Here is a 14,490-nt window from a genome sequence, read left to right on the forward strand (position 1 = left end):
AATAATGCAACATTGTAGCTACATGTATAAGCAGTTTTTAATGGTTAACTAGTGGTTGGTTTTACTGTCGGCTCTGCCCATTTTAATGATTGATAAGACACTGTTGAGAATGCTTATTAATATTCTAGTATCTGCTGAGTTATGATGAATGGGATTGAGGACCAGGGACGAACAAGAAGATAGGCCTACTGGTGTGGAAATTTTCCACAGAGCAAAATGTTGACAAGAGCCAGTCACAAGCAACAACAACTGTGTAGACCTTTCTGGTTCGGCCATCTTTCTTTTCTCCCATGGATAAGAAAAAAGTAGGGAAAATCTTGCATTCGCTAAGGGCATTTCAATACCAAACTGTTTGTGGCCGTTATGGTCTCTTAAGGATTAAGTAATTCTATAAAATAGGACCCAGATATAGTGCAACGCCATACGAGTTGGATTCAATTAAGTTGTCTACACCATACTATACATGAAAAGACACAATTCAAATACAGGTAGTCAAACAACAATAACCCATAACTATCAATCAAAATGTTGCTATTTTGACAATGCAATACCGTTCAATAAAGCCTCCTGCATCTTCTACAATCTAAACCACTCATACACTATACAGCAGTGTCTAAGATAATCACTGATAAAGAAAAAATAGCAACATTGCTTCCAGCGTACCCGTTGTTGAAACTCTACACAGCGCACAAGCAGCCAAGAGTGTTTATTGGTTAATAAACGACTAAAACGCAGCGTGAGTTCAGCTCTTAAGTCAATTATTAATCACAATTAATTACTGAGACAAAGAGAGAAGAATGAAAGAGCCATGCAATACAATAAGCTGACATTTATAAGTCAGAAATAACCTCACTTCAGATTTCTCATCTTCAGATTCACTTCCTTGGTCCGAGAATAAATCGATCAGACGTGCCTCCTACGAAGGTCGGTCAGCGACAAATAAATCAATGTGCAAAACAGTAACAATTACAGGGTTAGTTGGATTTGAAGTTTTGCATGGGAGAAGAATAATGAGGTGAGGTTTCCAGTAACACAATGTGAACATGTCCTTTGAGTAGTCTTGGTTCTAAAAAAGTTGACAACTCAACGTTTCGATCAGTATGCTCTGATCGTCTTCAGGAGAATGCTGGACTCTGTTTCTGGATGATGCTTAAGTACTGACGGAGTTAAATGAATGTTTCAAGTATAAAGGTTTGTGTAGGTATTAAAGAATGTGCTGATGGGATGTGGGCAAGGGGTGTAGAGACAAAGGTTTGTGGGCAATGTGGAGTTCTATATGCACTTTGAACTAAACGTTTCAGTTGCTTGGCAGGCAAAAAGGTTGACTACAGTATGCCTCATCCATCATAGTGCAATCGATATCTACTATGCAAACAGGTAGTGGTAGAGTAAATTATTGCCAGTTATTGTAGACATATCATCAATTATGTTTCTTGTAATTCTTGCAGGTACAACCATGTCAAAATCACTTTGTAGAAAATTCTGCTAAGAAATTTTCAGTTGAGCAAAGCTTAGCAGGAAACCATTCAAAAAATTCACGGTAAGAATTGTGACATGGTGTTATGGCTGGTAAACTTATTCTGGTAAGCAAATTGTTTTTGTGCTTGGCAACTTTTTGTGCTTTAAAAGCAGTTACATGGAACTGGGACATCTTGTGCAAGATGTCTATTTGCCAGCCTGCCTAAAGCCTATTGGCAAGACTGATCAAAGACTACTGGCCAGCCTGCTTAAAATCTAGTGGTTAGCCTGCTTAAAGTATACCGGTCAACCTGCTAAAAGTCTACTGGCCAGCCTGCTTAAAGTCTACTGGCCAGCCTGCTTAAAGTCTACTGGCCAGCCTGCTTAAGGTCTACTGGCCAGCCTGCTGAAAGTCTACTGGCCAGCCTGCTGAAAGTCTACTGGCCAGCCTGCTGAAAGTCTACTGGCCAGCCAGCTTAACGTCTACTAGCCAGCCTGCTTAAAGTTTACTGGCCAGCCTGCTTAAAGTCTACTGGCAACCTGCTTAAAATCTACTGGGTAGCCTGCTTAAAGTATACCGGCCAGCCTGCTTACAGACTACTGGCCAGCCTGCACGAAATAAAATGGCCAGCATGCAAAAAGTTACTGATCAGAATGCACTAAGTATACCGGCCAGCATGCACAAAGTCTACTACAAAGTCTGGCCAGCCTGCCCCTTATCTACCAGCCAGCCAACCACAATTTCCTTACGACCAGGGTTTATTACTTTATTATGAAAGCCATTTCTTATGCTGTGCTATGGTTTAAATATTTCTTTCTTCTCAACAAACCTAGTTAAAATAGAATGAAAAAGGTCCAATTACAATTGTATAGTGGTTAAAAACTTTACATATCTAGTCATTTGTCAATTGTAAATCTTACATTATTCCTCAATCTCTCCTCCTCAAGCAGCTTGGAAAATAAAAGTATAAAAAACAATCCCAAATTGTGAGAAACTTAAAACAACAACATCCGCAGACACAGCCCAGTTCAGAGACCAAGTTCAAAAGAGAGGAAACACAGACATGAAATAGCTGAAGACAACAAGCCACAAATGTTTGAAGAGTCTTTAAACTGAACATATTTTTGAACAACTAAATCTTGCTGTGACTCAGAGAAACATATATATCACTGAGAAACAAGTTATCTTCTCTCTTATTAAAAAACAAAAGACGTCAATAAAATAAATGGATTAACAAATAAAGTTAATAAATATTTGAATAAGTAGGTTAATAAATATTGCACAAAATATCAGTAGTGAAAAGCAAACTATTAGTTTTCATTAAACTATGAACATCAACAAATAAAACAAATAGAGCCAAAATACCAGCCAAATAAACTGTTATGGAAGCAAAGCTTCAAACAACAATTCAAAGATTGCTCGGACGAAAATCAGTGAATCCAAAGCACACAAAATCGACACACAACAGTGCTGACTGTAACAGTTCATAGGAGAACACGACTGGTTAAAATCGTAAACAAAAATCAACTGTTTCAAATATAAAGCAAAAATACCAGCCCTAAAAGCTGTTATGGAAGCAAAGCTTTAAATAAGTGTTTCAAAGAACGTTTGGTAAGAATCAGTGAATCCAAAACACAAAATCAAACAACTCCTCAAGAAACTGCGTAAGACACAACAGTGTTGACTGATACCTTTCTAGATGCTGGTGTTTGTATTCGGTCCACCTCATGCAAGACAGCCTCAAAATGGCCATGCTTCATATCAGGGCAGAACTGCAAGAGGGTGTGGCGGTTGATACGGCGTACCGTCTTCAATGTCTGGTAGCCGTTCTGGGCCAATGAGGGAGCGTAGACAACCAGGTCTGGATCGATTGACCGCATCCAATCAACGACATCAAATTCCTTAAGGGAGGCCAGTTTAAATAATGTAAGTTTGCAAACTTAGAGTAGGGCAGTCCTTCACTTGCAAATCAATTAAAGAAATCATTAAAGTTATACGGCTCCTGTGTACTGCCTTGTAAGATTTAATCTTTAAACAACTATTCAACTATTTCATCTCGCGCTCTACCTACTTTCTGAAAGTATGCCGTGAAGAAGTTTTAAAAGATGAAAAACATTCATAAACGTTGTACAATGTTTCACAAGATAAGAAATAATACTACTATGCACATCAATAACCTTTACAGGCGGCCTGTTTCATATTTTGCCTTAACTGTTTAAAGGCAACCAAAAGTGCATGCGCACTATCATTTGTAACTATACATGAATTAGTTGAGGCGTCATGGTGAGGTATCAATCAAAAATATATACATGTATGTACAGTGTATACAATAGTCATTTTTCTAAACGTTAAAGTCCAAGTTATTCGGGCAATCAAAATAACCAATGACACCAACAGCAATTGCCGTGCTGTGGTGCCCTTTGCAAAGTTCCAATTCAAATTGACATTTTCCTCATAGAGTGCCCCTTCAAGAGCGAAATTCAAGGCCTGAACCTATGTTAAAAGTTTCAAGAGACTTGTTGTAAAAACTACTGTTCAACTATCACAGCCAGAACGAGACTACAGTACAAGTGACAAGACTTCATTGACAAAACCAAAACTCACATTGGCGTTTGCTGTTTTGTCCACCGCTTTATCTCGTGATCCATCAACCTCCTTCCCACGTCTGACCTCAATCTCCTCCCCCTCCTTTGGTTTATGTGTATGCAGCTTCTCCATTGGACTGAGAGCCGCATTTTCCCTGGGGATGACCCTTGGGAGTGGGGAGCCCGGTGGGGTCTCCCTAGGCAAACGGAATTTATCCAAAGCATCCAAATTGGCGTGCTTTTCAGAAATGTCTTTATCAGGGAATATTCTTGCCCGTTCCTGGGAGGTTTTACCTGTTGGGCCCTGGGAGTATTCCCAGAGGTTACCCAACGGTTCCTCCTTCTTGCGGACAAGTTTATCATCTTCAGGAACGGGAGAAGATTTTTCCGAGAGCTCGTTCCAGGGGGAGGAGATGTTGTCATTTGACTTGAGAGAGTCTGAGGCTGACGGTTTCTCCTTATGGTAGGCGTGATGACAAAGTGAAAATAAAACCACATTAAAATGAAAGAAAAGCAAAATGGTAGGCGGTAGGGATACCTGCCAAGGCAAAACAGACAAGCAATGAAATAATATTTCTACATATCAGGAAAATAATATCTCCAACATTCTGAATGTTAAAAACAGAACTTCCATCAGAAGAAATTAATCGCTGGGTGCATCTGTAAGCAAGGTTTAAATCCATCCCAAGCTTTAAGACAGCTACAAAAACTTTATAAACTCAAAGTGATGAACTACATTTACATTGTTAAACTTCATGCTTAATGTGTCTGTGTAAACTAATTCTGAACTATATATAAAAAAAGGTGTAATTGTGAAGTGAATCCAAAATAACAAGTTAAGTTGAAGATGTGAAACTTAATGCATGTTGGTTATTTGTAGTTTTTAGCAAGAACATATTTCTTAGTTAAATAAACTTTACTCAGTTAGTATCTGACCACATTATTTGTCAAAGGCCAGCAGTTATGTGACTGGCTCTGGCAAAACCCTAATTTTGACAATCTGTTCAAAAGTGAGATTTAGGTAGTTATCATGAAAATGTACAAACAATGTTTCTGAGCTTTTAACAATCAAAATCTACAGAAAATCCTCCAGATAGCTTTGGCTTCAGGTCTCTTCACATTTAAAAAAATAAACCAGCCGTAACTGAATGCACGAAGATTATGAGCTCACATGTTACAGGCTTGACTGTATACGTTAATTGGTTCAAAAAGTCTAAAAGAAACAGTTCATCAGTGACTAAGGAAACAGGTGTTTTTGCTGATTGATTAAGAGAGAAAAGCACTGGTTCTGTATCCAGCTAAACTGAAAGGACTTTGTTTATTTGCTTTCATTTTGTTTACCTTTGAGATAGGTCTGTTGTATATATCCCCCTGTAATATAGTAACAAAAATCTCATTAAAAAAACTTGTGATTAATTAACAACTGTTAAATAGATAAAGCAAGAAGAGAGATAGATTGGATGCAATAATTGTTTGCATATAAATGACAATTGACAGTTCCGCCCCCAAAAAGAATTATTCCTATGGTAGGACAAGATCACCTCTACCTGCTTAGTATGATTTGTTTGCTGGCTTGTTACTGTGTGTCCTGTGTGTTGCACAAATGACAAATAAAGGTACTACTTCGAAGGGAGTTGACATGGGGGCATTTTACCATAGACAAATTTATTTGTTGTTCTAATCAAAATACTGCCTTGACACATGTCACCAGTTTTAAAACTTTTAATTTTAGATAAGTATTAAACATCATTCAGTGAAAGACACACTAAGAAATAATTTGGCAATTCTTGGAGTCAAGTGTTCAAACCTGAACAAATTGGAAAGATAACAAATGTAAAGAATTCTCAAAACAAAGGCAGAAGTCTACATGCATAAAACATTGATTGATTAGAACAAGTGGTTCGAAATAGGATAGTGCCTGAAACCTCACAGGGTGCCGACCAAACATCACTGCAAAGTCAATCATTGATAAACGCCAATAATTACAGGGTGAGAAAAACATCTGGAATGATTTAAGTATTGCATCGTGGAAATATCACACAAGAAGTACGATCTAAACAGAATCAATAGTGTCATAACTTGACATTTTAACCAGCTTTCTTTTATGAAAATCAATCACTGGATCACTAGATCCTTGCATCTGTTTAACCCCTTAAAGTTCATTCATTTCTGTTTAATCATCATTATTTGTTCAGATACATGTAAGGTTTTTATTGGGTTTTTTTTAAAGCAATGTTTTTTGGAAAGAAGTGTCTGGAAAAAATAATATGAAACAAAAATTTGGTTTTGTTCTAGAAACATAGACACTATGTTAACGTGGGAAACAATGAAAAGTATCAATTCATGTCGCGACCGTTACTTTGCCCTTTTTGGTAATGCTGTGGTCTCTGAAGCGTTAAAGCTATCATAAGTCTCGGGATATATTTTCATGGCACTAACTCAAACTTTGCCAAAAAAACTTTTCCAGAGAGTGCAGTGCAGAGACAAGCAAAGTGCAGTTAATAATTAAAATATAAAGTTAAACGGTGCATGACAGAAAACAAGGTGCTGTGCAGTGGGATTTCAGCAGGTGTCTAGTTTTCTTCTTTAACTGGGATTTGAATCTAAGCATGGAGGAGTTGCAGACACCATGGTTCTTTTGAGAACCACCACAACTTATGGACAGTAGTTTTTGTTTAAAAAAACCTCACTAGATTATTGATCCTTTTGTATGATTTCTCTATTATTATGTTGGGCTGGTACATACACGGACTTTGAATATGGAAACCCCCTTTGAACAGTTAAAAAGCATGAAACACAAAATGAGTGCTTCGGGCATGAGACCATAAATTAAACAACAGCATTTATAATGGCTGTAATTATGTTAATGGTGACCACCAACCTTCAAAGAGTCAGCAGCTATGAAAAATGAATTGCTTCATAATTACCCCATTGGTGTAACTCTATAATTCATAGAACAAGTGTTCCGATCTGAGCACTTAAAACTAAAGCCAGGCTTATCAATAATTGAGACAACTAGCTAAATGTGGCGCCAGTGCAACAAGGTCGCATGCAACACTTTCTGTGAAATTGAGTTAGAAAATACAAAAGCTGCATTATTTTTTTCTTGCAAAAAATGTATAAGTTCCAATTTTGTTGAAAAAAGTAATTAAAAAGAAGATACAGGTCATCAACAATGAGTGACGTCTTAACTCATTACATGATCCATAACAGAGTTGTTGTGTCTCACACATTAGACCTTGGTGCATAATACATCCGTGAAAGCCTAACAAGAGCTTTTTAATAAGCCAAGAGGTAGTTCATGAAGATAACCAGAGAGAGAAGTTCAGCAGAAGGTGCCGTTGTCACCAGGGGCTTTCAGATTGCAGAGAACAATTTCCCATGAATAGCATAGCAAAATGCCACAAAAATCTGCCAGTTGCTACTCAAAAATTATCATTTGCTACTCATTTAAGCATTCAGTGTGCACAAATAATGTCCAGTCCAAATATTTTGCTATACAAATTTACTGGAAAAAAATTATTCCTTGGATTGGGAAATTCACCAGGGTTTAAAAATAGGCATACTGGGATAGTTAGGGTGACAACAGCCCTAGGGCTGCACCCGATTAGGTTAACTTTTGTAAAGAGGGGTATAAGCATGTATCCAAAAAGAGTGACACCATTCAATGTGAGTAATAGTGCACTGTGCAATAATAAGTCAAACCTACTTTTGCAGGCACTATGGGCCTAGCATCCATGTCCCGGTGAGTCTTTGCAATTATAATAACAAAATTACAACACATCATTAGAGAAATGTTTGCAACAGATACTGACAGTTATGCAAGTCAAAAGTCAAAAGCGCGATGTAACAAACATGTGAGTCATGTGACCAATCGTAGCTCGAGTCACATCTAGAAGTACGGCAAGACACTCCAAGCAAGGTAAGGACACTCAGTGGTACCAAAGCTTTACTTTTCAGATCCACAAAAAACAAATGCAATGGACAATATATATGGAAGTCATCCAGCCGCCACCTTTGAGGTAAAACAATGATGTAACAATGGAAAACGCAAATCTTTGTTTGCGAGCACCACAGGATGGGCCAATGAGCAACCTTCATTAAACCTATAGTCGAGGGCGCCCAACTCAAATTAAGTCATGTACATGTACATGGTCTATATGGCAAACTTCCTTTTAAAGAACCAAGAATTAGTCACTATTTCTAAAAAGGGTAGAAAAATTACTCTTAACGACTAAATCTCCGAATTCAGCTTCAAAATAAAAAGAAATTATCAAGTCATCTGTGAATAATTTAAAAATTAGGTTGACATCTGGAGGAGAAACTTACCCCTGGTGGCCTGCGAGGTGTTCCGTGTATGTCTTTGGGTTTTCTGGGTGAATCCTTAAGAAAGTATAAAAGATGGGTTCAGCAAAAATTGAGTGAGGCACCAGTCTTAACGATGTAAACTTAATAGTTAGTAGTTTTGGGTGGTGACCTGTTTCTTTTCAGCAATCATTTTCTGTGCTCAGCAAGTTTTCCTGCTTACAGGCTTTTTGAAATTGGGCTCATGACATCTAGCAATGAGTACTCATATGGCAAAAATTAGTGACTATCTGTCAGTTGATTTGAATAAATTTGTACAAACCTTTTTCTCGTTATCATTTTTGCGCAGAGCAGGAACTGGTGGGGAACTCACTCTTGGTTCATCCTAGAAAAACACCAAAAAAAGACACTTCATGTCAGTGGAACAAATTGGATTTTTAAACTTTGGCATCCCTTAATGCCTTAAAATTGACCTTTCCCATGTAAGATAAAAATTGCACATCGAACACTAACGCTACTGCTTGTCATTATGAGGGAACCATTTGTATGGTGGCTTGACCCACACAAGTTTGTTATATGGCGTTTGTTTACCAATGGTGTCTACATGTATAACACATGCGCGAATGTAGTAAATAAATTTCAAAGGCAAGGCTAACAGTGTTTCACCGAGAGGTTTACCCAGGGTCAATAATAAACAAATAAATAAATAAATAATTTTGTTTTAGAAAACTGAGAATACTGTTGGACTGATTACATCATTTTAAAAGTTATAAGGAGAAACAAATTTAAAAAGACTACACTTAAACTAAAGTAGCTAAATAAATTGAATGGTTAACTAATTTTATTTGTACCTGTTTAGTGCGAAGAGTAGGTATTGGTGGTGAGTAGCGATCTTTCTGTTGGAGGAAAAGATAAATAAATACAATAATTGTGAAAAATAAAAAAATTAGAGGATATTTGTGTTTTGTTTTGTACCAAAATAAGTTAATAAAGCAGATATGAAACAGCTCCACCTGCTAACATTTGATACTGTTTGACAGACAGTGTAATTTGGTTCTATTTGGCAGGACATCTGCTCTAGAATTGCAAAGGTAGTGGCTTCAAATCCCACCCGAGTAATATGCCTGTGATTTTTTTCACAGAACTCAGGAAATTACTGAGTATACAGTGTTAATACACATCGGTGTAAGGGTAAAACTAAAGTTAGTAAAAAGAAAATACATGCTTATTAAAAGCGTGTGAGGTTATTCTGATGGTGTCCGACAATTTGAAAAGGCATCTAAGTCTTAAGACTTGAACTTCATGTTTTTGGAAGCAATTATGTTCAACCTTCACAGGGAGCTGAGATGGTTTAAGGAATGATTTAAGGCCAAGTGACCAGGGGTAATAATGTTGAAGCGCCATGAGCGTCACTGGGTGACGAACATGAGCCTTATATAAGAAGCCACTATTACTCTTCCCCCCAAAACAGGCTAATTCTAAATGTACTGTTGAAAACAGTATTGTGGTGTATGTGTGTGAGTTTATTTTTGATGGTGTTAAAAAAATGGCATCTGACCTGTTCATTCCTAGCTTGGGCCTGTTCTTGTTTCTGTTTCTCCTGTTCACCCTGCCGTCTCTTGGCTTCCATGACGTCATGTTTCTTCTTATCGGCTTCTTTCCTTTCCTCTTCTATCTTCTTCTCCAAATCTTCCTTCTGCCTCTTTTTCTGTGAGATGAAGAGCAAATATTTTAACAAAATAAAATAATAACATGAACTAGTTCTTATACAGCGCATTTACAATAATGGTATCAATGAGCTTTACATTTATTAGTGCCCTGGTCACAGGGCCAATAGCATTCCTTTAATCTTTTTCAGCCCCCTGGGGAGAATAAAGCCCTTGGCTGCTGTGGCGCTCCAAAGGATTTCATCCACAATATCAACCTCTACCTTCACAGGTACTAAATATTATTCTTTTTCCCGATGCAAAATGAACATCCATTAAGTCAAAGTATAGATTTAATCCAGCCACGTATAATCAGGTAGTGTATGGACGACCTTTATTAGACTGTTTAGTTACTACTGAAATAACCCAATTCCGCACAGTTAATTAAAATGGCATCAAAGAATTGTTTGCCAATTTTGCGGCTCAAAAATTAATTAAGTCTAAACGGGCTGGCAATTTCTTTGCATTTGCAATGCTGAATATAAATAGTTACAAATAACTTCATGCATGGCACGTGCAAACGCAATTATCTACAGAAGCAATTATTCTGACGGCTGATTGTCTGATTAACGTCACAGTGTTGCTTTAAAATTGGAAAATGCACAGGAGCTGTAAAATAGATGTAATGAAAGAGTTTAAAGTTGCATGCCCCATTTTAAACCGGGAAAAATAACAAAACTTATCAAGTTTTGTTTTCTCTCTATGAACCAATTTTTACAGATGAGGTGGTTTCAAAAAGAAAATCAAACAGAAGCTTTTACATATGCTTAAGGAGCAATCCATGCACAAGGTGTTTCTCAGAATCAAATATTTGGGGGTGAAAAATAACCCAAACTTTATTCTTTCTAATGGAATCTTTTCTCAAAAGAATTTATACCCCATGTATCAACAGCTGCAGTGCTTCTCACCAAGTAAAGTTTTATGGTTATTAATTTTTGGAGTATTTAGCAATCTATGACCTTTAATGACAGGCAATTACAATGAAGCAAGCTGTATGATTGACACCACTGGTGGAGGGATGGCATTAAGTCATCAATAATCCAGCAAACTGAATTTAGGTCACTTAAATGTTACCATGCCAACACAGTTAATTATGATTAATATTAAGTGCAAACAACTTAAAACGTTTTCAAGTGAGTGACGAGGGACTCTATTCAGCAATCGGTCATTACTGTTGTGAATGTCAGTCGGTGATGGAACAAAAAGTCAACTGTTGTGTCTAGTCTATCTACATGTTCACTACATATAAACTGAAGTAGCATTAACGATATTGGTGAAGGGCTATACTGTAGGAAAACAACTCCTGGAGTTTTTTTTAAACCAGTCATTGAACCAGTAGGGGTTTGATATCTGAATGAACAATAACGATAAGTGCAGGATTTATGCTTTCAGTGGAACACTTCTGGAGTTTTTAGACTGTCACTGTTTTAACCTGAGGCTTGTTATCATGAAACAAGCAGGGTTGCTTCTTGGATTAATTTGCAGTAATTTTCTAATTGAATGCTTTGGTGATGATGGGAAATGTGCAGCGTTCATCGGTGGAGGTTGCTTGACCTGGAGCCAGTGGGAGGATAAATGTTACAAGGTGACCGAGCAACTACCATGGGACAAGGCCAAACAGGAGTGCATCAAGATGGGTGGAGTCTTGGTTGTACCACAACTAGATGGAGAAACAGACTTTCTTCTGAAATTGTACAACCAAGGATTTTGGATAGGCTGCAACCAACATAACAATCCAGGTTTGATGATAATACTATTTAAAAACGTAACACCGTTTGTAAAGCGCCCTTTCCTAGGGATGCAAATGCATTTAGAGAATAAGCTAAGAGTAAAACACGTATGTGAATAACTTTTTGTTTGTTTTTTTGTTTAAAGGAACTCTGCAATATGGGAACACGGCAATATGCTCCCACAAGGGGATATAAACGCCAATCTCTCTCATACAAGCATATAAAATGCACAAATCAAGAAATTGTGATTCACTAACTAGATGTTAATAAGAGATGTTAATACTTATTCTAGTCAGTGTGGAATCAGTGGGCTTTCATTCGAATCATTTTTTTAAATAATATTGTTTAAAAAGTTGTAGGAAAGTAAGCAAAATACAAACTTAACATACAGCCTTAAAAACCTTAAAAGCAAAATTACCTGTGGTTTTTGGAACCATTTGATTGTTTTAATCAAATATTAATGGAGATGTACATAATAAAGCTAATATCTGAACATTTCATTTCATGGTCGCAATTTTGAGATATCACAACAACTCTTGAGGAAGAAAAATCCCTAATAAAATACACAATCTGAGTTACGCTTCTCAGATTAAAATTTGGTGGAATAAAAACTGTTAACTTTTTTCAAATCCACATTACTCAGTAGTGAAATGTTTCTCAAAATGCCTTATACTATCACAGCTGTAAGCTTCTTACTAAAGGTTTTTATTGCCATTCATTGTACGAGTGATTATCAAACATTCACCTTCCCTTATAAGAATTTTTCATTATAATTGCACGTTTTGTTTGTTTGATTATTACATTTAGGAATCTGGATCTGTAAAGAAGGAAACACTGAATTGCAGAACAGAAACTGGAATGGTGGAAATCCGATCAATTCAAGCGGTAACTGCTCCGTCATACAAAAAAGGGGTGCTGGCAAATGGGACGCCCAAGCTTGCACCACACCCTTTGTAGGGATGTGCAAACGGGCTGAGAGACCACTCTTGCACTTCTAGAAAATTATTCAAAATTTGGCAGGGTTCACTCTTAAAGGTAGGGTCATAGAGTGGTTTTTTCAACATAATACTGGATTATATGCAAAATATAAAGATACAAAAAAGTCACACGTCTGTTTCAGCTGAACACAATGTCTACTTGCCGAGAAAAAAGCAGAAAAAACGTCAGTGCATTTTCACAAGATTGTTAAATCCATCAACGTTTAGCGAGGTACCCAGTGGGTACCACATGTATCTTCAAATTGTTTCTCAGATATCAAAGGCTTGGGGTAAAAATTCATCCAAACCATTTTCAAACGGAATCCTTTCTCAAAACAGTTTATACAATCAACAGCTGCAGTGCTTCTTACCAAGTAAGCTTTCAATTTGATGAGTACTTACACCAATCTATGACCCTACTGGCTTTAAAACGAACCTGGTGTACATTGGCTAATACAAATCTTAAATGCTAAAGCACCACTTCTCAACTTTCCCTGTGGGCTACTAAAAATGTGCAACCAACTTGTAAACAACAATTTAATTGTTTACGTGTTGAGTAAATTTTCAGTGAATGAATGTTATTTCATTCACTAATATACTGCCTGTGTTCTCTACCATCAATGCATCAGAAAGATACATGTTTTAGGTTTGAAACAATACATGTTTTAACTCTGAGCTACTGAATCTTCCTAGAGGCAAGTTAAATGCACAGTTTAATAGCCTAGTTGGTTGCTCCATAAGCAATTTAAGAGCACAGCCTGGTTGGTCTGAGACATTTTACATGTATCCTTATCATTTCTGTATGTAAGAAACAAACAAAAAAATTGTTTAAACAGATTTCACATTGTATTTCTAGCATACGCCAAGCAATCTAGTGCATCGAACTCAAGTTCTGGTGGTTAGAGGCATCGGGGTTCGAATCCCACTCCTTGAGCAAGACACTTAACTATAATTGCCTCTAATTACCTAAGAGTACAAGTGTACCTGTGAGTGTAGAGATCCCTGATGAAAATGAAAAGGATTAACTATGGATCTTTGTAATGAGACCTTGGGTCTTTGCTGAACACAATATAAAAGATTAGAGTGGAATTTTATTTTTAAACAAAAAGTATAATTATGATGAAAGTATTTGTACCACTGCACTTTTGTCGATGTTCTAATTACATTCGGTTAATTTTAAGCAGACTTAGGGCATTTCCCATGGGGTTTTGATCATCATTGACACTGGCCATCATAACAAAAATTGTAATTATGATGAAAGTGTTTCTACTAACTGCATTTTTATTGAAGTAGTAATTGTAACAGAATAAAGTACATTGACACACATGATATAATTTATTGAACTGATGTAAATGAAAGGGTTTATCTAGTACATAGTAAAACCTATCAGACTGTTAATACTATCAATAAGGCATGCAAAGCAGAGGTCCTTCAGTTGGGACGTAAAGCCGTTGGTCCTGTGTGTTGTGTAATACACGTAAAAGAACCTAGTGCACTTGTCGTTATAAGAGACTTTGCCCTGGGTTTTTTGGCAGTGCCTTGAGTACCTCATTGGTGGATATGTGGGCTATATAAGATTACATTTTATTATTATTGTAAAAATCTTCTTAATAATTGAGGTTGTTTATGGATTCTGTATCTATGTAAGCTTTGCGTTTCCTGATTCAGTTTGTTGATAATCTGAATTTTATATTAGCCATGAATTTAAATTGTACTTTTTGTAAAGCC

General features: G+C 36.8%; 2 protein-coding genes across 3 annotated transcripts in view; one reads left to right on the forward strand and one right to left on the reverse strand.

Moving 5' to 3' along the window:
• The window catches only part of LOC139952176 (uncharacterized), a 55,762-nt gene that overhangs the window by 10,378 nt on the left and 30,894 nt on the right, over positions 1-14,490 (reverse strand). For both annotated transcript variants that reach the window (XM_071951201.1, XM_071951202.1), the window contains 9 exons: positions 9,908-10,057; positions 9,201-9,245; positions 8,672-8,734; positions 8,374-8,427; positions 7,754-7,795; positions 5,386-5,415; positions 4,064-4,501; positions 3,151-3,360; positions 2,380-2,409 (listed from right to left, as the gene is read on the reverse strand). In XM_071951201.1, the coding sequence (XP_071807302.1) occupies positions 2,380-2,409; positions 3,151-3,360; positions 4,064-4,501; positions 5,386-5,415; positions 7,754-7,795; positions 8,374-8,427; positions 8,672-8,734; positions 9,201-9,245; positions 9,908-10,057 (1,062 nt within the window). The remainder of the gene's footprint in view (positions 1-2,379; positions 2,410-3,150; positions 3,361-4,063; positions 4,502-5,385; positions 5,416-7,753; positions 7,796-8,373; positions 8,428-8,671; positions 8,735-9,200; positions 9,246-9,907; positions 10,058-14,490) is intronic.
• On the forward strand, positions 11,244-14,472 carry LOC139952403 (C-type lectin domain family 6 member A-like). Its single transcript, XM_071951518.1, has 2 exons — positions 11,244-11,794; positions 12,593-14,472. The coding sequence occupies exons 1-2, from the start codon at positions 11,410-11,412 to the stop codon at positions 12,781-12,783; spliced, it is 576 nt and encodes a 191-aa protein (XP_071807619.1). The 5' UTR covers positions 11,244-11,409; the 3' UTR covers positions 12,784-14,472.

The sequence above is a fragment of the Asterias amurensis genome, chromosome 20 (assembly GCF_032118995.1).
Source record: "Asterias amurensis chromosome 20, ASM3211899v1".
NCBI classification, from domain to species: Eukaryota; Metazoa; Echinodermata; class Asteroidea; order Forcipulatida; family Asteriidae; genus Asterias; species Asterias amurensis.

What these genes read in the sequence shown, in the direction of transcription:
- LOC139952403 (XM_071951518.1), top strand. Translation starts at nt 11,410, where the DNA reads ATGAACAATAACGATAAGTGCAGGATTTATGCTTTCAGTGGAACACTT. An exon ending in CAACCAACATAACAATCCAG is followed by an intron (nt 11,795 to 12,592) that starts GTTTGATGATAA and finishes TATTACATTTAG; the next exon opens with GAATCTGGATCTGTAAAGAA.